Source organism: Dromaius novaehollandiae, chromosome 11 (assembly GCF_036370855.1).
Source record: "Dromaius novaehollandiae isolate bDroNov1 chromosome 11, bDroNov1.hap1, whole genome shotgun sequence".
Lineage (NCBI taxonomy): Eukaryota > Metazoa > Chordata > Aves > Casuariiformes > Dromaiidae > Dromaius > Dromaius novaehollandiae.
The window spans coordinates 22653422-22678171 of NC_088108.1; the positions used below are offsets into that span (position 1 = coordinate 22653422).

At 48.4% G+C, this 24750-nt stretch overlaps 1 protein-coding gene across 3 annotated transcripts in view; it reads right to left on the minus strand.

Moving 5' to 3' along the window:
• Positions 1–24750, minus strand: part of DOCK11 (dedicator of cytokinesis 11) — an 85921-nt gene that overhangs the window by 53341 nt on the left and 7830 nt on the right. For all 3 annotated transcript variants that reach the window (XM_064518345.1, XM_064518346.1, XM_064518344.1), the window contains exons 2-10: positions 10555–10671; positions 10239–10328; positions 9456–9538; positions 8217–8286; positions 5851–5946; positions 3270–3404; positions 1827–2004; positions 1290–1369; positions 590–673 (exon numbers count right to left, since the gene is read on the minus strand). In XM_064518345.1, coding sequence (XP_064374415.1) covers positions 590–673; positions 1290–1369; positions 1827–2004; positions 3270–3404; positions 5851–5946; positions 8217–8286; positions 9456–9538; positions 10239–10328; positions 10555–10671 — 933 coding nt within the window. The remainder of the gene's footprint in view (positions 1–589; positions 674–1289; positions 1370–1826; positions 2005–3269; positions 3405–5850; positions 5947–8216; positions 8287–9455; positions 9539–10238; positions 10329–10554; positions 10672–24750) is intronic.

A 24750-nucleotide genomic window follows, 5' to 3' on the forward strand; every position in this document is an offset into this window, starting at 1 on the left:
CTGGGCCTGGGCAGAGGGGTCAGCAAAGACATCAAAGCTGAGAAGAAAACAAGCCAGATCGTCAGTGAGCTCAGTGAGTCCAGCGTAATGAAAACAGCATGTGGTATTTTTTTAATTTGCGTTTCACCCTACATTTGTAAACCCTCTGGAAACTGAGGCTGTTCCTATAAATCCCCATGGCCATGTTTGGTGTCACTGCTCCGTACTCCGGCCATGCTGAGCCCATGCAGCTCAAAGGCCCAGAGGATGGGTTTGTAATTCAGTAGTATCACGAGGCATTATACAAAACCAGCAAAGCTGAAAGGAGGCCACCTGCGGAAGTGTTGTGAGTGCTCCCTTTTTCTGAGTTACCAGCTGAGCATTGACATGTTCAGTTCTCACTGACTACCAGCACTGGTACACCAGGGAGGCAGGCACAGATATCCTGCTTGTTGTGCTCTTCGGCAGGGACACGGGCTGCACATCTATCCTCCAATCCACCAAAAGAGACACTGCATCTGCAGGTGAACGCTGCAGCCACGCAAGGGAACAGGGGAGGCATGATGCCAAGGAGGCTCTTACAGAGAGAGAGAAATGGGGGGATGTTTACCTGGACTTCTGGGTCAAAAGAAAAGAGGTTTTGTCTTCCGTCATTTCTGCTCAGTTTGTTCAGCTGATCTGTTTCTCTTCCATACTAGGACAAAGGAAAGCATTGATGTTACTGCCTGGCCACAGAGATGCAAGCATTCGTATTTGGAAAGAATAGATGCAAAACAAAATAAGTATTCTGCAGGTCCTCCTTGTGATATGCGAGATGACGCAAGGCTGCCCAGCTATACCCACAAGCACTGTACGGTTTGACTAAAGCAATGTGGCTCTGCTAAATGAGAAAAAAGACAGAAGTAGGCAGCTACTGTCTGGATCATATACAATACCAGGTGCCATATAACTCCCCCTTAGCAGTCTTATCCAAGACAGTCATCCCTGCTGAGCAGGAGTGATCAATGCTAACCACCATGTCCCTACACTCACAGTAAGTCTGGTTCTTCTTTGTGAAGAAGCCCCACACTTGGAGGTGAGGAGCATGGAGCTATCTGTGGGGCAGTTCCAAACCTTAGAGCTATCCCAGCTCCATCCTTGGGCAGACAAAATGCTAGAGACAGCAGCAGCATCTGCTGCCGGCCCAGCTCCCCCAGAGCTGCAGTTTGGGATTGACCTTTAGCATGTCACAGAACGTGGAAAATTTCCTTCACAGAAGTGAGAGAGAACTAGCTATGGGGCCGGGAAAGGGAGCTCTGCAAACATAATACCTTCATCAGCTCTGGATGCATGCTCCTCTCCAGGCTCTCCAGGATGTTCTCTGATTTTCCCTGGGTACTTGACTCATCATCTGTAGGGACACAAAACACAGATGTCCAAGACAACTGCGGGAGTGCCATCTTATTCCCGGCTGCCAGAGAGCATCCTGCAACATTTGCTTACAATAGCGCAGGAACAGTTTATGGAGACTTTTCTATTCCTCAGAAGCAAGACTTTTCCATACATTACTAGTACCAGAGTGTACAATTACATCCTGCTAGGTCTTTCCAAAGCAGAATTTTACCTCAGGGCCAGTTTTCCAGGAGTCTTGAAACTGTGCCATGGATTTCCCATCCAGAGGAAGGGTTGTGTTTCACTCTGCTTTTATTTTTCAGACTATCTACATTATATTAAGACCTTCTACATGATATCATGTGTTAGGCACAATTCTTGTGATTAATCTAGAAATAAAAGGAAATGGTTCTACAGGCACATTGCTTGCATCCTGCTGGAGAAGGATGAATGTAGGTATTTATTTATAAACTGACCTTGCACAGATTCCACAGTATCTTTCTTCTCTTGCACCAAACTCTCGGCATTGCTCTGAATGATCTTTCTGAGAGTTACCAGCCACTCTTCCATCTCCTGCTCAGTTTCAGCTGCGAGATAGTGGCTGTACTTATCTATCGTCTTGAGCTCAAATGCATAACGGCGCATTTTAGGACACTGAACGAACAAACAAAAAAAGGGCAAGCTTTGTATTACACTTTCCTCAACTACTCAGCTCAGTACCTGTTACAAGTGTCCTCTCAAAAAAAGCAACCTAAACTGAAATACCAAGATAGGGAAAATCACATAACACCACAAGCATCCTCCTTGACGCAGCACCTCCCCTGCAGCAGTCACAAAGAGCTTTACGACTGTGAATAAGCAGTCTGTGGCTCCACGGTTGCTAGCTGCTCCGAGAGTGGAAGCAAGCCGGACTGAACCACAGTTGCCACATTGGGAGAAACAGGACCAAGCTCCTTCTTATGTCATGAGACCTTTAATTTATCCAGGGAAGCCAGGAACTGGTTTTGTCCAACACAGTAAGTAATGTTGCACTCCAGGATACTTACAGGCATCTATCTAAAAGCTAGTGGTTCAATGCAAATTTTCTGAGATCTTCTGGCCTTTGAACAGCATTTTCTAATGAGAAGCCCAGGCAAATCTGATGCAACCCGGGAAGTACATCCTGTACATCACCAAGGCATGTGCATTACTGCTTTTACTGTATTCAGAAAGATAAATATCTATGGAAATGCACTGCTCTGACTCATCCATGCTGAAGGAAACAGCCAGGGTAATTTAAACTGTCCTGCACTAGCTCCACTACACTCTGCGCTTGAAGCTTCAGCACAGAGGCAGCAATGGCAGAAGGCACACCAGCTCTTCATTGCTGCACTTCACTACCAGCATAACAAAGCAAGCCCAAGTTTAAGCCCCACACAGATACCTGCTCCTAAAACCTCGCAGGCCCTTTACAGCTGAGAAGTCCCAAAGGGCTCCATATTTGCATGGAGCAAACTTCTAACTTCAGAAACAACAAGCCAGTGCATGTAGCAAACACAAAAGGAAGGTGCACAAGACTAAATCACACCAAGTAGATACTGGCCTCAAACCTCAGGGTGTCCTGGAAGACACCTGGCCTACAATAACCAGGTAGAGGAGGCAGACAGCAGGGAAAAAGCAGATCAGGTAACAATGAAATCCTTTGATTTTACTCTGACAGCAGTATCTTCTGCTTGTTGCCTGTCTGGGCAAAATGATGGCACCATTATGCAACCCCTTGCCTGGCTTTTAATCAGATTGCCTGACAGAGCAAACCAGCTTTGAGTTAGTTTGTAAATCCGTGCCTTCACCTCTTGATGTTACAGCCCTGAAGAAAGCATTTCTACCTCTGAGCTAGCAAGGCGCATGCCCATGTACAGCCACGCAGAAAGCACACCTACCTGAACAACGTCGTTGCAAGCATCCAAGAAAATACAGCCTTTGGATTCTTTTGATATTTTCTCATCTTTGTAGGAATTAAGAATATAGGAGCCATCAGTGAGTTGTGACAAGTAAAAATATCTCCTCTTGAACACCTGCAACAGCACAAAGTTTCTCGCATGTAAGTATTCACTCTGCTGTATATCCCTAATGACAGCCTCATTTTCAGAATCTGCCTTCCTGCTGTTGAGAAAATATCCTAAAAGAAACCCTGGTGATCCTAGAATATTGCAAATTCACCACTTTGGATATTACTTGTTTTTTCTGTTTGTTTTTTTTTTTTTTAATGAGAGATTGCTGCTTCATCTTTAATTTTAATGTCATTGTTGCTATTACAAGTTCACCCACCTAAAGCAAAGTCTCAGGGCTTCCAGCCCACCCCTCAGCTGGCTCCAGTCTCCTTCATCTTCACAAAGTAATGCTCCCTAGCTCCTGAATGCAAGCCAAATAACACTCTGTAATCCACACTTACATCTTTGTTTGAAAAATACAAGCCTATTTTCATGAACTTGCGTTGGTTCTGTCTGTCCAACAGACATTGGACCACAACTCAGGAGACCATTTCGGCAGCACTTAAGGTAGTACCATATGCTGTCCAGTCTGTAAGAAACAGCGCGTATTTCATAGGTGCTGGAGATCACTACTAGGAGAATCACGCAGGAAGCCAGGGCAAGGGGGATCGCAAGAATCAAAGCATCTCCACTGTACTGGTAGATCTCTCTAGATTTTACAGGGCTGATATCCCTTATGAGGTATGGGATTTCATGCTAAAACATTTGGAACTTCTCAATCTGTTTGAGGGAAATGCAGAAGCAAGCAGCAAACACTATTCCTATCATCTTTCCCCCTCTTGTAAGCACTGCCATCAGAAATAACTGTCAGAAAACACTAATCATTTGGTATGAATAATATAAACCCAAGAATAGGGGGAACATCCCCTCTGATCAGGCTACAGATGCTAGTGGTGAGCACAGCAAAGGCAGAGGGACAGCTAGAGGACTGGGGAGGTCCATTTTGGCAGAGAGAAAGAAGAGAGAAAATCCTTATGCCACAGTGCAGTGCAGCACACTGAATTAATTCAAAACAAAATACCAGACACTGCTGGGCCAAACCAGGGAAGTTCTTTGCAAAGGAAAATTTATTCTGAAACAAAGGTAGGCATCTGTAGCCTAATTACATTTCACTTGCAGGCTGACTCACCACAAAAGACATTCTGCACATGCTTAGCAGCAATGCGAGGTACCAGCGGCTCAGTACCTCACAGTAATGAAAGAGTCAGTACCCAAGAGATGGGCAAGTCTGCTTCTGCAACAGGACAGCAGCCTCTCAAAGTGCCAATAAGGCTGAAGACTTTCAAAATCCTCAAATTTCTCACACCTGTCTTAGGAGGTGTTTTGCAAGCCAGCTCAGAAAATGGCCACTGATTTTGTGTGGTTTGATTTCTGAATTTCACTAGAGACTCTACAGACCTTATTAATAGAACTGAAGTCAGTGTAGTTCAGACAGCGTCTCTGAACGGTGGGTCTGAGATGCTGGGCACTGAGGCCATCAGTAAGTACTACAAGGGCCTCAGTCAAGCATGCATGTAACTAACTGCTTTGAACATATATGATAGCTGCTCCAGAAGTGACAGGGGCAGAAACGGCTAGCTCTCTGACCTTGCTACTCAGAAAAGCAGAGAATTAGAAATCCCTATTCTGTCTATGCCTTCAAGCTCATGAGGAGTCATTTTAAAGCTCAAATTAAAATTGGGCATGTGAATTGTCCTGTGCCACTTCTCATGCATACATAACTTGCTGAATTGAGCCTCAGAACAACTGAGCTTTTTGAGATTTACTAATAGGCTAACAAAGCAAAGAGCCTCGCAGCAGCCATCCTTCAGATGCACAGTTGAGCATGACTACCTAATATTCTCTTTATGCAGTAACAAGGCAGCTGCATGGTAAAAGAATAGATAGACTTATTGCCACAGCAAAAATCTGTGGTGGAGCTATTAAAAACTACCACTGCAAAATCTGAGCAATGTCATGCTGGATTATGCACAACAGAGAATAGCAGACATTGCAGCTGTTGCTTTTCAGGTCAGTAATTCTCTGTCTTCTCAGTGACATCATCCCTGCTTTTCAAGCAAAGACTTGTCATTTAAATTCAAAGCTGGTCTCCATGAATATTTTCTACCAGTGAGGAAACTAGCAATTCAGAAAGCTTATTTTGTTTTAGTTATTTAAATCATTTTCCTCTTCTGTGTCTCAGCTGCCCATTCAGAAAGCAATCTGAGGTTTACTAGAATGCACTTTACCTTTTTGTTCAGCTTGCCTATCACGATTTGAAGTACATTAGTCTTATATTCTGGGGAGGGAAGGGTCTAAGACTGTTTCCAGACTGGGTTTTCAGTGCAACTTGGGATATTCTGCAAGAGGGCTGGACATCCATCCAAGCCAGAATCCCACAGCTGCACTCCTGCTAGCTTTAGAGACGTGCTCTGCACTTAAGGGGGACTGTGCTCCATTCATAAGTAATACAACACGGGATCCACCTCACCTTCATGGTAACAGTGATTGTGCTATTTACATTTGCTTTATGCAGCCAGCCTTGCTTTATCACGCCGCCCTTCTGGGAGCACAGTGACGAGGAATCCTAGGAGAGAGCAGAAGATCAAAAGAAGAGGTCACCTTAACTGCCTCCCGGGCCTCCAGTGCAAAGCTCCCCTTGGACACAAGGCACGTGTCTACACCAGAAAGTGATCCGTTTTCACTACAGCAAGATAGCTAAAGTACAAGGTATATGTAACAGTTACAGCTACATGTACAGTGTATCACAAGAAACATAAGGGTTATTTCTTTCCAAGAAAGAGGCAAAATAGGCTGGCTCGGGTCACTTTTAAAAGGAAAAATTGCACCCACACTGACAGAGCTGCATCGCAATTTTGCAATTCAGAAACACACGTTGGTTCTTATGCAGTATTTCAAAAACTGGGGGAAGAGGAAGTAGCACATTTTCAAAATGGTCTGTTTGACCACTTGCAAAATGCAGAACTCCAGATTTATTTCATCATTTGTTGTTGTATAAATCAACTTTCTATTTTATATTTAAGTAAACTTCTCCCCCCTGCCCCAAAAAGTTGAAATTTAATTGAAATGTTCCACGTTAATCAACACAAAACATTTCAAGTGACCCAACTAATCTGCTCTTGGCATACCAGCTGGGATTTCAATCTCTGGTCCTGAGTCCTGGTGCCAGGGAGGGAGAATGGCCCTCCACCCATACTTACCTGTAGCCTCCACTGGAGACGGAGGCAAACAAGATCTCGGGGTGATGAAATAACTTGCCCTGGGCCTGCTTCTAGTGAATGAGTAGCAGAGATAGCCTCTCTGTTGATGAGCTATCAAGGGACTGGTTTATATTGTCCCCTGGATCCCAAATGGCAGGTTTTTACTCTTCAAACTTCCAATGACAAAGTAAATTTTCTAATGCTTTATTGCCATGGCTAAAACAACCCATTATTTCTCCTTTATAATGGTTCACCTTTTTTCATCAAGAAATTTCTTTCACTCAAATTTCCATTACTTAATTCTAATGTAAATGCTCTGTCAGGAAGTTATATAAGAATAAGTTAGATAGGGCCATGCCAAAAGATGTAAATGCTAAAGTATCTGCCAGAGCACTTGGAATGCCCTTCCATGAGCGACATCGGAAATTTCACTTGTGTGAGTATTTGGGAACTGATCAGAGGGGAAAAAATTCTCCACTAAATTTTGATAGTATATTTTTGTCCTTTTTCTTTTTCAGAAGCAAGCTGATAGCATACTGCACAGCTCTCTCTCTAGCCCAGACAAGATACAATTAAAGAGATAACAGCCCAAGTTAATGATGTGATGCAAACTGACAAAACAGCCAAGAAATTTAAGGCCAAACTTGATAACACATTTCCATTTACGGAAAAGCCATCCCAGTCTGGGGCTGAAGTGTGTTGGGACATAAACAGCAGTTGTTAGAAATGCACATGAAACAGCCCTTTCAAATCTTCAGCTTTGGCAAGAAAAACTTCCCTTTCTCCTCAGTAAGTTCCTCAGCAGCGGCATTTTGGTGCTGAGCTTATTTTAAACATCTGGGCTAAACTCCTCATACTATAAACTAAATGTTATTAAGGCCAAGCCTGTGAATTAAGCTTCACGTGGTACCTGAGACAGAAAAATATTATTTTTCTTTTGCAGATGGGGAAAACATGACATACATGGGAAAACAAGGCATCACAATAGCCCCAAATGACTGCAAGGTTTGAGATATCCTGGATTTTTAGCGTTGCCAGCTCACCCAAACGGAAAAGCTTCAGGGCTGCAAATCTTCCCTACAACTGGGTTAGCACACACATGCTGACCTCCAGAGGAAGTGAATGCCTCTGAATATTTCTACAGGGAATTATATTCATAGTGTGTCAGGCCCATACAGTACAGGTATGATACACTATGCATATACTGGGTAGAAGTGACTGATTAAGAACTGTGCATTATGAGGCAGAGCACAAACTGTTTTAAGACCCTGATACTGCTGTATTGTAGTGTGCAGTTGAAAACCAACCTGTCCACATTCAATTTTAGACACAAAGAATTTTACTTAGCAAGATTTTTGACTTCCTTCTTTTCTCTTCTGCTGCTGTACCATATCAAGTGAAAATGCCATGAAAAATGTTAAGGTTAATCCTTCACCTAATTGAGGAGATTCTTGGCTCCAAGGGATTATTTTGCAACACTTCCAAATAAATCGCTGTCCCAATTTTGGCCCCAAATCTGCAGGACAATGCATCTCAGCAGAAAACCACTCCTGGAAATGTATTCTGACTTTGCCTTGTGAAATCTGCTTTGTAACAGATATTACAGTGCAACAGGTAAGAAAAAAAATCCACTTACCTCATCCTTTTCAAAGTCTTCATCAATTTCAAACACATGGCTTGGAATCTTGTCTGGCCTAAAGGATTTGCTGAAATCATAATACATTTTAATTTTTAATGACTGAGGAATAAAGGTGCTCTGAGCCCACTGTCTGATGCTGGATCCAGAACCAGCAGCTAAACTGCAGATTATGGAGCACACCAGAACTGTCCTCCTGTAGAAGATTTCACCAGACTTACAGCTCTGTACAGCTGGGGAGAGCTAACTTCTGAGTGCATTTCATGGTAGTTAAACACAAATAGCATGCAGCTGGCTTTTGCCATGTTATTGTCTGATTCTGCAGAGTTTTTGCTGACTTGCATTTGTGCAATACAGAGAACCAGCAGGCCAGTCTATCTTCCATCTTGCAAAACACCCAAATCAGATCAGACTGCGAGATTATCCACAAATTTTAATGCAATCGGATCAGCAATGACACTCCATCGCTGCTTCACTTCCCTGCAAGATCCTCAGAACAGATCCGCCTCAGTCAATTAACAAGAACCAATTAACAACCTGCCAGCCCACGGGTAGTCTGAACAGCGCTCCAAACACGCACAGAGCAGAGAGTGGGAGCAGCACAGGCGCCGCCGCGGAGAAAACAACAATCCATCAGAAATCAGAGATGTATACGCTTGTCTAAAACTGATTAGCTTTGGGGCTGGAATGACTGGCAAGGACTGCTGTCTCACAGCACGTAACTCTCCAGCACTGCCAACATTAATAGTAATATTATGCCACTGGACTGAAGTTGTAAAACAACTTCCCCATGGCACAGGGCACAAATGGGATCCTCTCGGCACAGGAACGCAGCATCCAGCATGCAGATAGCATCAGCCCGAGGAGGCAACAGGGCTCCTGATTCAGGACGAGCAGATGCTGCCAGCACTATTTATCCTGCCAAACACCCCAAGTTTAGTCCTTTCCTATCGCAGATGGAGGGGGGCTGTTTGCATGCTGGTTAATAGGATGTGAAGTAACGACCCACACTTGCAATACTGTCGGCAGCTCCCTGATGCAGCTGTGAGCAATGGTGATGTGCTAGCACGGATCTCCAGCTCTCAAACCTTCCGAGTGTGACATACCTCAGGAGGGGGGGCCCGTTGCAGGACAGGCATTAGGAAAAAGCAAACATCAGGGCAGGCTGTTTCTCTTAAGCCAGAGCAAATGACAGCCCTATAACGACATATTAGTATTCCAGGGGAGAGCAACACTTACCATGGCAACATTCGAAAGTCTCCTGAGTATTCCTCATACTTGTAGTTCACCACGTGCCAGTCCGAGCTGTAGGTTTTTATGCACTGAAAGGAAAACAATACAGTTCTTTGCAAACTAGAACAAGCAAAAAACAAAAAACCAAACCATGCACAAGTCCAAAGGGTTACAAACTGCTTGGTGAGGTAAGCCCAAATGGAAAGGGTATGAACAAAGCCGTCTCACTTATTTTGTGCTGCAGTACAGAATTTCATAAGGAACATTTTCAGCGCAGAGACACAAACACACAGCATCTGGCCTGCCACACAGCTATTGATTTTTTATTTACATAACTCCAAGACTTTAAAAAATGAGTAGTTATTTGGGAGGAGACTGTCTTTCAGAAAGGACCAATTTCCTGCCCTCGGAAGCATGGTGCCTCTAATTCAACACTGAGCATCACTCGGGAGTTGTCTCCACCCATTTGTGGGAATGATCTCAGAGGGCAGCATTTTACACAACCAATTTGTATGATTCAGGCTGCAACCTAGTCCATGCCCCTGCCCCGCTGCACTCCGGTCCCTCGCAGCCCAGCCACAGGCCTTGTCTGCCAGCAAAACCCGGCTCCAAAGAACCGCTGCACAAGAGGCACCAGTGACAACTAGCTAGCGCTGCTGGCCTGCTGGAGTGACCAGCACTACCCCTACGAGGAAGAACAGGTAATCTGCAACCTCCGAGCCACAGCAGAGCTTCTTACCTATGGGAGAAAGCGCTGAAGGCAGGTGCTGCCGAGACTTTGGCTCTTACCTCTTTGACAAAGAGACTCTGAGCTTTTTTTAGGGCATCCTCTGGCACTGTAGACTGGACAGTTCTTCTCTGCCGACCAATGACTGAGATCTGCAGGGAAAAGGAAAAAATGGTTTCAGTGCAGACTAGGTCTTTAGGACTTGATACTTGCTTTTAATAAATATGTTGGACCCAAATCACCAGCGGGTCATTTCAGTTTTACTTGTTGGTAGCACAGCCAAAAATCAACATGTGGCTAGCAGTAGAAATTTTCCAGAGTAAGCAGGACTGGAGATGAGTGAGCCTCAAACATGAGAAGTAGCCAGTACAAACTCACAGACACATCTTCTATTGGAAATATCAGCAAGTCCCGCAGAGGATCACTGTAGATCTGAACTTTACGTTGAAGAATCACATTCTCGTAGTCCAGCGGTTCAACCACTTTGGTTTTTTCCTGTAGGAAAAATAGAAGTAGTTAAATTTATATATAAAAATATATACATAAATTATACATACATACATATAAAAATATATATAAAAATCAGTATATAATCAGTTAATTTATAAAATCAGTTAATTTAGCCTGATGATTTCAAAACACATTACCAGTGGACTGCTCATTAATTCGGCAATGCGACACTCATATGGTGTGAGCAACCACTGACGTTTACGTGTTACAGAGAGGAAAGCAACCACTGACGTTCACGTGTTACAGAGAGGAAAACAAGGTTAAGTGACTTGTGCCTGGTAACAAATGATAGGAAGAAACAAAGCACTGTGCTGCTCTGGTCCAAGTAGAGTCTCCAGTTTCTTAACGGAGCACGTAATCCTCCTGGATATGCCATAGCTTTAACAGCTGCAAGTTTCAGCTTCTCTAAGTAAGAATAGCTCATCAGCACAGCTCAAAAGAAATATGGCCTGAATCAAACTCCTACACTGACTCCTCTCAGCTTGAAGCTGGTTTTGTTATACGAGCTGAGGAGATTCGCACCACATCTGGAAACGTGCCACTTGGGGAGATGAAAGCAAGCCAGCTGTTACGACCTCCGGCACAGGGATCTCACTGTACGGAAGGAAGATCAGCATCCCTCTAGAAACACAGAAAAACCCTCTTCATAAATCACAGCTCAGCGACAGCCCAAGGCTCGAAAAGTCCGGGGCCTGGTTTTGCTCTAACTTACATTTTTGGGAAGTAAGAGGAACTCCTCTAAAATCCCTTGAGCCATAAGAGTAAACTATTAGGAGAATGAGGCCTCTATAAACCAGGAATAAACACACTTAGCGACAGCAACTGCTTCACTTTCTCCCACTCCAACTTGCCAGCACCAACTGGCATCACTTGCATGCTCAGTGTCAGCAGGGGCAGCTAAGTACTAAACATCGTTGCTCTCATAACACTGTTGCTGGCAAATTACTATTTGCAACACAAAGCAGTTGGCTGTTCTCTCTGAGTTTCTATTGTTGCTAAAAGCACTGCATCTGAGCCAAACATCTTTTTTTCCCTTCATCTGACATCTCGCACAGAAAACATGGGTCAAAAAAGCTCATTTCCTTCGCAAAAGGGAATGAGTTCATAAAGATGGTCATTTGAAGACAGTGCAAAGCCATTATGCTCTATTGCATTACTTTTATCCATGTTACAAGTTCAGAAAACAGAGTTTAAGAAAATCTGAGAAAACCATAAAGGCAACTTCCAAAGCAGGAAAAACACCCCAGCTGTCTAGTTCTAGGCTTCAGATTTCAAAAGCAAGAGTTTGGCACTTAGCACTAGACTTGTGAAAATTAAAATTTACTTCAAAAGCAAACACATGATTCTGTATGTAGTGAATGGTCATAATAAAGGGAAAGCAAATTCTGATGCCTCAACTTTGCCTTATTTTGAAGCTTGACTGAAAGCGTACTGATGCCTGGCCACCCTATGGACAGTGTTCGTTAAACCCTGCCAGCAGCCGCGTGATGCCAGGCAGGCACGTGGCTCTCGGAGATAACTCCCTTGCAGCACTGAGCGTTTGGGCTCTGCACCCTTGGAAGAGGAACGCCAGATGATTTCGCATCAGCAGCAGGCTTCACCCCACAGCTGAATTTTTTTTGCTGAGACGAACTGGTCATGTAGCACGCTCCCCGAATTAAAAACGAGACCAGCACAAGGTCTCTTGACAAAGACAGCAGAACCTGCAGCTTGAGTGAGAAAAACAGTGAGGACTGGAAGCTCAGCACCGTATCACGTCTGTGCCCTAGTGATGGCTGTGCTCTTGCGGGCACCGTGTCCGCACCTGAACGGCTCAATTCCCCCAGCCACCAGCTGAGCCCCAGGCAGATAGGGCCAAACCCCCAGGGAAGTAGCAGTTACCACCAAGTGTCCAAGCAGCCGAACGTTGCTGATGATGCATGAGATAAGCCGAGAAATCACCACCACTCTTCCAGCAACAATCACAACCAAAGGTTCCTGTCCCGTGTTTTTCGTTTCTGAGTCTCTAGGACACAGTGAGTAACGTTGTGGAGCTCTTCACAGCAAATATGAGCCACGGTTTTGTTCTCATGACAGCTGGGCATCTCCCACGTTCGAGTGGAGCTGGTGCTGGGGCTTTGGGGTGGCAGCTGTCGTAACAGCCGGTAACGCGACTCCAGGTGAGGACCATTTGGGGGGTGGTCACGTCCCCCGCACGCTTCCCCCAGCCTGGCGAGGTCTCCCAGGCGGTCGGAGGCGGCGGTGTGCAGATGCTGTGCTGCAGCCCAGGAGCCATGATCTCCCTTTGCAGACAGCCCCAGCCCATGCAGCCGGTCCTCGTAGCGCGAGTGCCCAGCGGTGCCCTGGCTGAGGCTCCCCTGCAGATGGGACAGCAGCAGGGAGATGGGGATGATGCTACGGGGCTTGTTTTGGGGAACTCTGCACCTCCAGAGGCAGCTGGGCCCCATCCCTGCCCACAGGTTGGAGGGAAGGAGATGCTGTCCTGGACACGCTTGAGAAAGCTGGGCAAGGCATGGTGCCTCCCGCGGATAACCCCAGCGGCATTCAAATGGCGAGAGGGAGCTTCCTTCTGAGAGGATCCTCGTGGAAATGTCAGACCTGTTTTATCTGCTTCCAGCACTGAGCCTCCACTTGCTCAGGGTTTGCATTCTTGGAATTTTTTTTGAGAATTAGTCTCCAGAACTTAAAAGATTTGAGTGTGAATTAAGTCCCTGTAATTGCTATTACCAGCATTACCAAAGGCATTACCAGCAGTTACTAACACAGTCACGCTAACACAAAGAAGAAGTATAAATCATTATTAACTGTATTACCTTCACTCCCTTCAGGAGACATATCTAGTTAAATTCATCACTGTGGAGACGATTTTTACATGCCATTATTAATTTCCTTAAAATAAATGCACTCATAATCAGGCCAGGTATGTTAGGACGAGAGCATCAGAGGTGCAATGTTAAAGGAAGACACAATGGTCTGAAGAGGCCAGAAAGACGCATCCAACCTGAGAACATCTAATCCTCCCTTTGGGCACACAAACAGGTTTGACGTCCTCTTTGGCCAGCCAGTTCAGTAACAGGAGCCTGAGCTCCTGCAGTCTTTACTCAAGCACACAAACTCCTGCTGGGGCTGCTTTGCTTTGCATGCATGAAGACCAGAAATCTTTCCTCCTCCTCTGCCAGCAGCACTTTCTGACCTCCCCAGGACGCTGCTACGCACTTCTTGCTCTCTCTGGCTCCATGTCACTGCCCATCACCACGGTGCTCACTCCCCTGCAGAGCATCTCTCGGTCCTGGCCCTGGCTGGACCATACTCGGCTCTGCACCTTCTCCTGGGTCTCCTCTGGAGATGTTCCTCTGAACTGCGTCTGGGCCACAGGGGTTTCCTCCAAAGTTGCAATAGAAGAGATAGAAGTGCTGCTTTCTGCGGAAGAGGACCACTGCATCCCTGGTATTTCCAAACACAGCAGGCAGGTGTGAATTTACAGTTAAACAAAAATAGCACACCTTGTTTTAATCTTTTTTTCTGACACATGCAGAAAATGATCTCTGCATAATGATATTGATATCTTCTGATAAAACAAGCATGTTTAAAAACTGAAAAATTGCAGAAAAAATGTTCTTTTCCTTTTTTGCCATGCTTTGTGGTAAAAAGAGAATAAAAATCCAAGGTCTGTAGGAGGCCTGGATGGTCCATCAGGCTGGAGCATGGAATGCACAGCAGTCTCTGCCCTGCTGCTTCTGGCTTCTCCAGCCCAAAGGACCAGCCTTATCGGATGGAAGCTGTTTTTCCACCCAGGCACAGCACTAGCAAGCTTTTAAAAAGTTCAGAAAGCAAAACCGAGACGAGAACATTTCCCCACAGCACGGCAGAAATGTGAGGCAGGCACCTTTTATTCTGTGTTTCCTAGAATGGCATCCAGAAGCAGAAGAACATCCCAGTAGCCTCTCTGATGGAGGAGAGCACAAAGCCCATGCTCAATTAAAGCCAATCTTAATAACGGAGGTGATGCCTGGGTCCTGTGTGAGCCTCTGGGCAGAGCGATTCCCACCCAGCCCTTCGCTGAGCACACGCTCTCTGCTGTGCTTCTGGCTGTCCACGAAGCAGCTCTTACTCTTGGCAAGGGAAAAAAAAGAAAAAAAAATTTATCTCCTGCCCCAGACAGTTTTTTACTCAAAACAGCTCTTTTCTATGCTGCAGGAAGCCAGCAGGGATTAGCTCCGATATTTGAAACTATTCCCTTTTAATCACCCTCTGGAAAACTCTGCCTCATGCCTAACACGGGCCTGAAAGAAATCTCGCAGGCCTGAAAAAAACCTTGTGCTAGCAGAAACGTCGGAGCCATCGCAGGGATGAGCCCACCAGATTAATGGCGTGAAAGGCAAAGGTTGCTCTGCAGAGAGCCTGCGCTAAGCGCTGAAGCTTCAGATCACTGCCTAAATCACCTCCTCCACTGGGATTTTGCGGTGGAGCCCTCGGAGGAAAGGGCAGCAGGAGCAGGAAGGTTACAGATGCTCGGGCGGACCCGAGAAACGACCAGGGAGCAGCAATGGTCAGGAGCCCCCAAGGGATGCTCCCGGGGCTGGCGCCCTGCTCCCCCCATCCCCAAGGATTTGGGGCGCCAGGGTGGCAAATGTGCTCCTGGAACCAGGATTCGGGGTGAACCGGGAATCTCGGCTTGTAGCAAAATAGAGACAACCCCAAAACCCCCCCGAGTCCCTAAAACTCAAGAAGCAGAAGCCAGAGAAAAGGAACCTCTTGGTTCGGTTGGCCTGATGCTCTTTAAATGCTCAACTGAGTTGTGATTAATCACCTACAACACCAGTCTCATTCCAGGATAATGCAACGTGCTCCTGAAAATTTGCCAAGCCTTGTTAGCGAGGAGCCGGACGTCCTGGAGCTGCTCTCCTGTGCACGGGCCCAGCGTGTGGAGGAGGAGGAGGAGGAGGGGGACCAGGCATCCCCCCTCGCCGCAGCACCTGGCTCCGTGAGTCCCAGCACGGCACGTCCCTGCGCCCGGCAGGCCCCCGCGGATGGCAGCAGGGCCACGACGGGCCAGTACGGCTCTCTGCAAACCTGTCGCGTTTGTTCTCCTTGCTGCCAATCGCTGCAGCAATTCCGGCAAAACCCAGCAGCGTAAGCGGGTTAAACTGGCGCCGTAAGCCTGAGCTTGCGGTCATGCCGACTCCCCTCTCACCCCGCTCCGGCGGCGGTTGTAACGGTAAATTAGATTCCCTCCAAGAGCCCTTCACGTTGCTAAAGCATTAGAAAGTGGCTTCGGGTACTCAGCACTCGGGCCTTGAGATTACTCAGTATTTTTAGACCTGTTTTATACTGAAACGTCATCCTGAAACTGGGACTGTGCATCAGAAGTTGTTCTTTTAAAAAGTTTTTCTTTTTCTTTCTTTTTTTTTTTTTAATGGTAACACATTTCTTTTCTAGTTTTAACACCTCTGAAGATCAGACAAAGTCCCGGCAGTCATCCTGGAAGGGTCTGATGACAACTACAGGTAGTGACTTCAAGGGCCCCCATCCTCCCAGCGAGGGAAGGTGGCAGAGAGCCGCGGCACTCTGGCCACGCTCGCCCTTTGCGCCGAGCAGGATGCGGCCAGGCCGGCAAACGGAGCAGCAGCTCCCAAGCAAAGCTGAAAGATGTAGGTCAAACCGTTTGCAAGCAAAGCGGCTGCTAATGAAAGGACACAGTCTGTCCTCTGCCCGCCGTCGAGGAAGGAGCCCGTGCACCACCCATCCGGATGGGTCGGGCACACTGCAGCCCCGCTGCAATGGCCCCACGGGCTTTAAGCCCCGAAATCAGATCCTGAAGTCTTAGTTTTTCTGAGGAGCCCAGTTAAAGTGCACGTGCCTCCCAGCACAGGCGGTTCAGCCGCTCGCTGCCCGGTGCTGTCACAGCAGCAGATGGCACCCACCAAAATCATTACGAAAGCAGAGGAAAAACTATTAGTCTAAAGCAATTAGAGTCTTAGAAACCACAAATTCCTCCACGGGGGAAGCCAATATCCAAGAACAAAGAAATGCTGCCGGTCCAACAACAACACCAACACACTTCTGCAGGCAAAAAACATGCGGTTGTGCCAAAGCAAGCCCTCTTCTCCAAGGAACACCCGGCAGCTTTGACCCCGGCTGGGCAGACGGGTACACCCCGCTGCTGCACGGCTTTCTCAGACCTCTCGAGCAGCGGCAGCGTGGGCAGGTCCCAGGAGGTGCCGTCTCGTGCGGCTCCTTGACCAAAACATTATTTCCAATAAGAAAATCCCCACCAACTCCAGTGGGAAGCTGTTTTTTCAGGAAGACAGAAAAACCTTGGGAAGGGAAAGGCCGTACCTTGTCACAGTCCCTTCGTACAACCCTTGATCGTATTGCTTCTGGTTGCCAGGTGCAACCGGAATATACTTTAAACCTACACGGGAGCTGCATTTTTGCATTGCAACATCACCTTTCTCCCTCTGCTCCCCACTTCATGCAGGGGCCGACTGCTGCACCCCACGGCCCTGTCCGGCAACGACGGTCCAGCTGCATGGGCAAAGATGAGCACGAACCTCCCCAGCGCGTCAGCCCGCGGGAAGGGCGAGGGGACCCCGCGGGCAGGAGACACGCGGCTCTCGGATAGAGCTCCTGCCCCGAGACCGCCGCTCCGTGAAGGCAGGAGCGCGAGGAAGAGCACCGCGGTGCTCGGATCCCCATCGGAGCTGGGTCACAAGGCTCCGCTCGGACAACGGCGCAGGCAAAACAACGGCCTTTCTGTTACGCTACTGACTGTCTACCAAGGAGCAGCTTGGCTGGCATTTTAACAGGAAATTCAATACATGACTTCAACAGAAACATGCCCACAAACACCAACGCGAGGCTCTGCCTTCGGCCCAGCGCGGGCACAAAGCAAGCCAAGGGCCTCCTCCTTCCCGGCCCTGCTCGCCCAGCAGCCCTCCTCCGACCCAAACGCAAACCGCCGCCGGACGTATGCCGCGACAGGGACCAGGAGAAAGCTTCGCATGGTCCTCGGCCACGGCCACAAAGCACTGGGGAACAGCAAGGAAACCACGCGTTAACCAAGGGGAGGAAATCCTAAGAAGCTGGATTATCAGAAAGCTTTTGTACTTCCAGCCCTTTCAGGCTGGCTCTCATTTAAAACAAAAAAGACAGACTAATGTTGTCTACCCACAGCAAGATCCAGAGAAGGAAACACCAAACTGCAAAGCCAACGGGCTTAGCTCCGCTTTAACCAACTCCCTTGGCCCTTTGGGCTAACGGGAGCGCAGCATCGGCTGCCGGCTCACGTTTCCTGCTGCACAGCGGATGTCATCCCCCAAAACCCACAGCCCGGGCGTAAAAACGACACGACGCTCGCCTTTCGTTTCTCATTGCAAGAGCCACAGCGCTAACGGCCAACACACGCAATATTTTTCAGCCTGCCCAGTGAAAGGCTCAGCCTTCCCTGCAAGGCTTCCTCTGCGCCTTCCCCCCAAAATCTCGGGGGTGAGGCGACCTGCTGGACATCACATTTTCTCACATCCTCAGCCAGGAAGCTCAATGCCGTACACAAAATCCACGTTCGCAAAGCAACTAGAAAGATGCAAGTAATCTGAATATTAAAAGTGATGATTCTTCAGAGCATCCGACAGAAAAGAAAGGAAATAGCACAGACCACACGTATATAAAAATATATTGCCTCAGACTGCACGACTGTTCCCAAAATTTTAGTGAGCATTTTACAGCATATCTATTTCATCTCTTGCCGCCCTGCAATAGATGGAGCAGTAGTTGCACTTGTGTGCAAAGCCAAGCTGAAATTTAAAAACAAAACGTAAAGGACCAAGTAGAAGAAGCACATAGAAAACAGGAGGCAAAGTCAAGCTGGGGAACTGATTAAAAGCTAAAGAGAAAAAAAAGGAAGAGTACAACTGCCCTTCAGGAAAACTAGCCACAGTCAGATCACTCCTGCGACTGGCAACACCGCCAGGCAGAGAGGGACTGCTTCCCGTTGCAATATGCAATTGGAAATACCTCGGAGACTGAGGAAATCTCCACAGCTCTGGATTTTTCTCATGAAACTTGTCAGTAAATGGGAGAATTTATATGGAATCTGGGAACTGAGAAAATTCACTTGACAGCATGTATGGGTACATGGAACTGAGGAATTTTTATCCATAAAAAAGCTTTTCCAAAGCCAAGGATTCAAAGATCATGAGTCAAGGTTCTCTGAAATTATTTGGTCCGTAAAAGTTCTTTTTTTTCTTTTAAATAGCAGGTTTGGGACTCTTTTTCTGCCCCCGGTTGCTGTGCTGCTGTATGATCACATCGTCAGGCTCTAACTCAAGCTTGAATGACAACTAGAGAACTTCACCTAAAAAAGCTGAGATTCTCACACAATTCATCACTGCAGGAACTTGGGAGTAAGGATGAACAGTGCAACCAGGGAAACCCTGCGTTTGCCTGTGCAGCGTCTGGAAGCGATCACCATGATTCAGGAGCTCAAACATGGGACTCGTCCCTGGCCCTGGGTGCCCACCGCGCTGAGACCCTGCTCCTGCTGGGGTCCGACGGGCCGCCCCAGGCCTGCCTGTCGCAGGCTGGTACGCCCGGGAAATGCTGCCCACCACACGGCCAGACCCCACACGCTTTCTCTGGGGTTCGGGATGGGATGCTCCAGGGAGTGAACACTCGAGAGCAATGATGTAGCTCTCATGGGCTCTTTCCCAGCTGATGGGGACTTTGTGCCCAGGAGCCTGCTGCAAACCCAGCAAGCAGCAGCAGGGTCCAATGGGCTGGATCTAACAGCAGAGCCTGGGGTGAGATGGTAAAACCACAAGGATGGAAAATAGTCAACACAGCTGGGTATAAGCAGGCCAAAACTATTTTTACACTGGCCAGAGAGAAGGAAATTTGAAAACTCCAGGTGAATGCCCAGAATCCTAGCCGTGCTGGAGGCACAAAAGAGCTGCATCCCAGGCAGGCTCCACAGGAAGAGTCTGTAGGACTCGGATGCAATCCTGACTCAAAAACCCTTGGAAAGCTTCAGGTGAAGGACAGCACATAGGCTACAGGCCTGACAGAGGGCCGCGTGGAGGTGATGCTCTCAGAAAGGCTGACGCGAGTCTGGAGACAGAAGGGCAGATCTGGAGTAGAGCAAAGCATCTGAGAGGCACCAGTGCTGAGACAAGAGCAGCTCTTGGGCGAATACCCTGACCCAGAGAGCAGGGCATGGGGGACCGAGGGCAAAGCAGGAAGGCACATGTCCAGGGCTGAGAACAGCGAGGGGAAGAAGAGGGAGGAAAGGGGACTGTGGAAAGCCTGTGCGTGCATGCTTTGAGGAAGAGCACAGCAAAGGGCGCTGGAGACAGCCGAAGGGCGAGGAGAAGTGAGGGGAGGCCAGACTCGTGAACTCGGCAGAGCCCAGCGTGGGCAGCTTCAGCCAAGCATGAGGCAGCAGTGGCTGACATGGGAACAGCCAGGTTGCAATTAGAGGGTACAAACCACAGCAGTGATTGCAAGGAGCATGTTCAAGAAGTACAGAGATGAAAGGAAGGGAAGCAGTAGCTGAAGATGCAAGTGTGGCCAAGTGTGCACAGCTCTCCTTACAGATGGGAGAGGCTAGGAGAGATGCCCATGGAAAGGGAGATGGTATGCAGAGGAGAAAGAGAGAGTGAGTGAGCATGGGGCTGAAGACCACACAGGAAATATCTGTACCTGGGACATGGGAGAGACAGGGACTGTCGGATGGAAACATCAACATGCTGAGCATTTTGTGAACTGGTTGAAAGAGGAAAACCTTCCAAGGAGAAGGAGCACAGGAAGTGGGGAGAGGTGTCAGGAGCTGGTCTAAGATGGTGCAGAGGCAGGTGGGATTGGGGATGCATGTTTTGTTCAGCTGGAGATGAAGCCAGCTGAACGGAGGCGATGTTATGGGAAACAGGGCTTGTGCAAACACTGGGGCTGCGCGGCTGGGAGAGACAGGGAGACAGGGAAAGGCATGCTGCAAGGAGCTGGCGGAGCGGACGTGCACTGCAGACGGGTGAGAGGAGCACCAGTGGGCAATCAGGAAGGGCTTGAGATGAGGGAGGAGGCTGAGCTGAGGAAAAGGAGCCCACCAGGGAGAGAACAGGTATGAAGAAATTCAGAGCAATGCTCTGCATAGCCCTCCCTCAGGCAGTGAGCAAGCATCCTCCAAAACAGCATCATTTAATGCTGTGGGCACCTAGGGATGCAGTGTCCCTACAGCCCCAGCCCTGCTCTGCCACTGCATGCTGCAAGCGGCCCATCCTGCACCCCACTCCCAGCTCCCCCCAAGTCCTGCAGGCCAGAGTGAAGCTGGCAATACCACCTCACACAGGTGCTCTCAGCACACGGATGCTTTGTGGCCAGGGGCAGAAAGAGGAAAGCAGGACACAGGCTTGCAGTGGCCAGACTGACATACGCAAGCAGATCTCTGCCTGGCCTGGCTGGCAGCCTGCATTGCCGGGAGAGGGCACGCCTGCCCACTGAGGTCTCTTCTCTCCAAGCAGCAAACAGATCCCCCTCCCAGCAGAACAGGCTCCCAGAGGAGATGCTAGCTGATGCCTTCAGCAGGGTCCCCTGCAGAGCTCATCCTAAACCTTGGAAACAAATGCTCCCTCAGCTGTGCTCCAGCATGCTCTCTCTTTCCCAGTCCTCAGCAAGCTGCAGGCCTTCTCTTTTATACCCAGAACTGGGTTCACATGGCTAAAGGTGCCCAGGTGCACCTTAACGAGGCCTTTAACCCTTTCTGGCCTCTCCAGCTCCCAGCAGGAGACACAGCTGCAAGTGCATAATTCCCAGGGATCTCATTAGACAGGGGCCTGGGTGACAGCCCCTCCATTCCCACCTCCATACAGGAGTTACGTGCCAGTCTACACCGTTCCCCAGCTCTGAAACAGAGTGCAAACAGTGCAAGGCTTCTGTGCCCCTCTCCCCCCCTGCTCTAGAGATATGGGGGTGGCTGGGTTTGACAAGCACTCTCACAGAAATAAAAAGCCATGTGGCAAAGAAGGGGAGGTCGGGTACACAGTCCTGGCACCCTGCAAGAAAACACTTGCAGTGAAAATGACTCACTCTTTCCATCTGAAAGTGCCGAGCTAGAGCCTGGCCCCTCTCCCTTGAGTCCCTCCGCTCCGGCCCTGTGCAAAAGCAGTCTCAGCCACCCACGCCTCGCTCCTCTTGCCTTGACATCCTCGGGTGGCAGCAGGCCCAAAGGAGGCCCCGCAGCCCGTGCGGCCCGAGGCTGAGAGCCCCTCTGAACATTACGAAGGACAGACGGGGCCCTATGACCCTGGAGTCTGAGGGGAAATCTCTTCCACCGAATTACAGCAAAAAATCCTCACAGTGCGCTTGGATCAGGATTTACTTGCTGAACTATCCCCCCTCCAGCCTTTGGCCAGCTGTGTTGCATGCACTGAGGCAAACACAGGCCAGGAACTGGGCCACTGCGTATTGACAGCGATCGCATCCACTCGGGATCACGCTGTTCATCTGCAGGCAGAGTCTGAGCTGGTCTTTGCAGCAAATCATGGCCTGAACAGGCTATGATGCACGCCACAAATTACCATGGTGAATCTACCTCAGAACCACACAAAAGGGTATTTTTTAACCGTATGTTTCCTTTTTCAATGTAATGCCCAATTCTCTAATGACAAACCAAGTGTTTGCAGTTATGAACTTTCTTTGCTTCTGATAGTAGGTATTGCATTAGTTTATGATGCCAGTTTGGAGAAGGCTTGGAGAAGCAGTCAGAAAGTTGATGTTTGATGAAGACAGCCAAATATTTACCCTATCAGTACTGCTTAGGCCTGGCAAACAAAACAGTCATGCCCTAAAATATCTTCAAATTGGCTTAGAAATTATAGGAAGCCAGGATAATCAGTGTATAGTTCTTCACTTTCCTTCTCAGCCTTAAGGAGACCATATTTTTTAAACTTCGTTCTGCAGCCATGATGGCCAGGAATGTTGCTGTTTCGCGAAAGCTGAGTTTTTTGCATAATCATTTGAGCTAAAGAAAGCAGTCACCAGAAACAAACTGCACTGCCATGAAGCGGTAAGAGATCACAGCCAGACTGCCGGCAGCACAGGGCGTGATGCAGTGCTGCCACTGCAGCCCACGTGCACTTCACTGTCACACTCCATCTGTGAAAATGATGCCCCAGAGGAGAGCAGAGTCAAGAGGATACACATGGCCCAGCTCGGACACAGACACCCACCCAAGATGATGCAGCACCACTCCTGCACAAGGCTGTTAACCTGGGCCACCATCTGAGGTTGCTTTTGCTCCCCTTGTTCGCTGTGTGCAAGGAGGGATCTCGTGCCCTGACCTTCCCCGGGATCACCAAGTGCTCCTGTGCGACAGACATCGGTGACAGCTCAGTACGGACTGCCACTGCATCTCCAGTCCCCAAATACAACGCCTGAAGTCACGCGTGTCCCTGCCTGCGTAGGTACATCCCGGGTGGAATCCAACCCTTCTGCACGAGGAACGGGGGAGGGATCAGCGCATCTCCACATCAGCAGAGCTACACTTGCATTCAGCTGAGCATCTGGCACAGAGCACGTGAGATATGGAAACACAGCACAGATTTGACTTTCTCCTCTGAAAATAACAACATTAATAGTATTTGGCAAAAGGCTACTGGTTTCCATGGGGCATTTGAATTTCTGCCAGATATGCCTTCTCCAAACATTTTGCAAGCACACGCATGCTTAAAAAAGGAAATAATAATTACAATAACAATAATATGTTATTTATGTAAGCTATTAACTGGAGGATTCCAAAGTGTTTTTCAGATGTCACTGGTATTTCGTCATTTATTTATATAGTATCAGTTCCATATTTAGCATTCAGTTCCAGAATAGCCGCGTTCAGAACATCTTAAAACAATTAACTGCACATCAGCAGAACCCCGCCTTTTCCTGCCTGCTCCTAAAAACCCTTGTTTTTCACTCAAGAAGCTGCATGCGTGCTGGGCCAAGCCAACTGCGCAGCAGCTCCCCGAACGAGAACACCACCAGGGAGGCAGGGGAAACGCTCCTTTCTGCTTTGCTGGCGTGTGAAGTGAGACAGGCCACGGTTAAGTGACTTGCCCAAGCCCATGCAGCAAGGCTGAGGAAAACAAAGCAGGAAGTCATAGTAGGTTTTTTGGGTTGCCTTAGCAATACGGTAACCACCCACAACAGTAAAGTCAAAACGCAGAGATGTCAGTGCTGATTTAACCAGCTCAGGAAGTTGTTTGCGTCAGCCCCTGGGTTCCTTCTGCAGCTCTGTCTTCGGACTGCAGGAATTGCACACCGGTGCAGACTGCTGCAAAGGCTGCAAAGTCAAACACTGTTCTCCCCAAAAGAGAGTGGATGCATGCTCTAAAAGAGCCTCTTTAGTTCCTGGCTAGACAGACTCTGCGCTGCATCAACCCAATCTCAAACCAGCTACAGGCAAAATGCTGCTGTCAAGGAAAGCACCTGAAAGCTCCCCCCAGATTAGGACACGTGTATAAACTCCAGCCTAAACTCTCAACTCCATTAGGCAAAGTGACAAGAGTGTACTTAGGACAACCCAGGCAGAGAAGTAAAGGCAGGACTGCCAGGGAAACGTGAGTTGCATGTGGCTTTCCTGGACCATCACGCTGCTTTGGAAAGAGGCTGTCCGGGGGGAGTTTGGTTTGCTGCCCTGAAAGCCAGCTCTGTGCTGTATTCAACCATCCCAGCCAGCTCCATCATCTCCTCCTTCCAAGAGACCGAGGCTCCTTTCTCCAGCAGTGAAACATTACTTTAGAAGAGGGGGAAAGGCAGCATGATCCCCTTCACAGTGACCACTCATGAAGTGGCGGCGATGCCAGACTCCTCCAGACTACTCTGGTACAGGAGATGTCTGCATCTCTGATGCACTCACAGCGTGTCTTCTCCCAGAGGGATCAGACATGGACTGGGCCCCTCTTGCTGGCCAGTGCGGCAGGCACAGAACCAGTCCCTGCTGCGCCCGCTGCCTGACGGGGCGGCCCGACTCCCTCACCCACCTCTGCCTGCGCCTGCTCCAGCGTGGGGCCCTTCACCGCG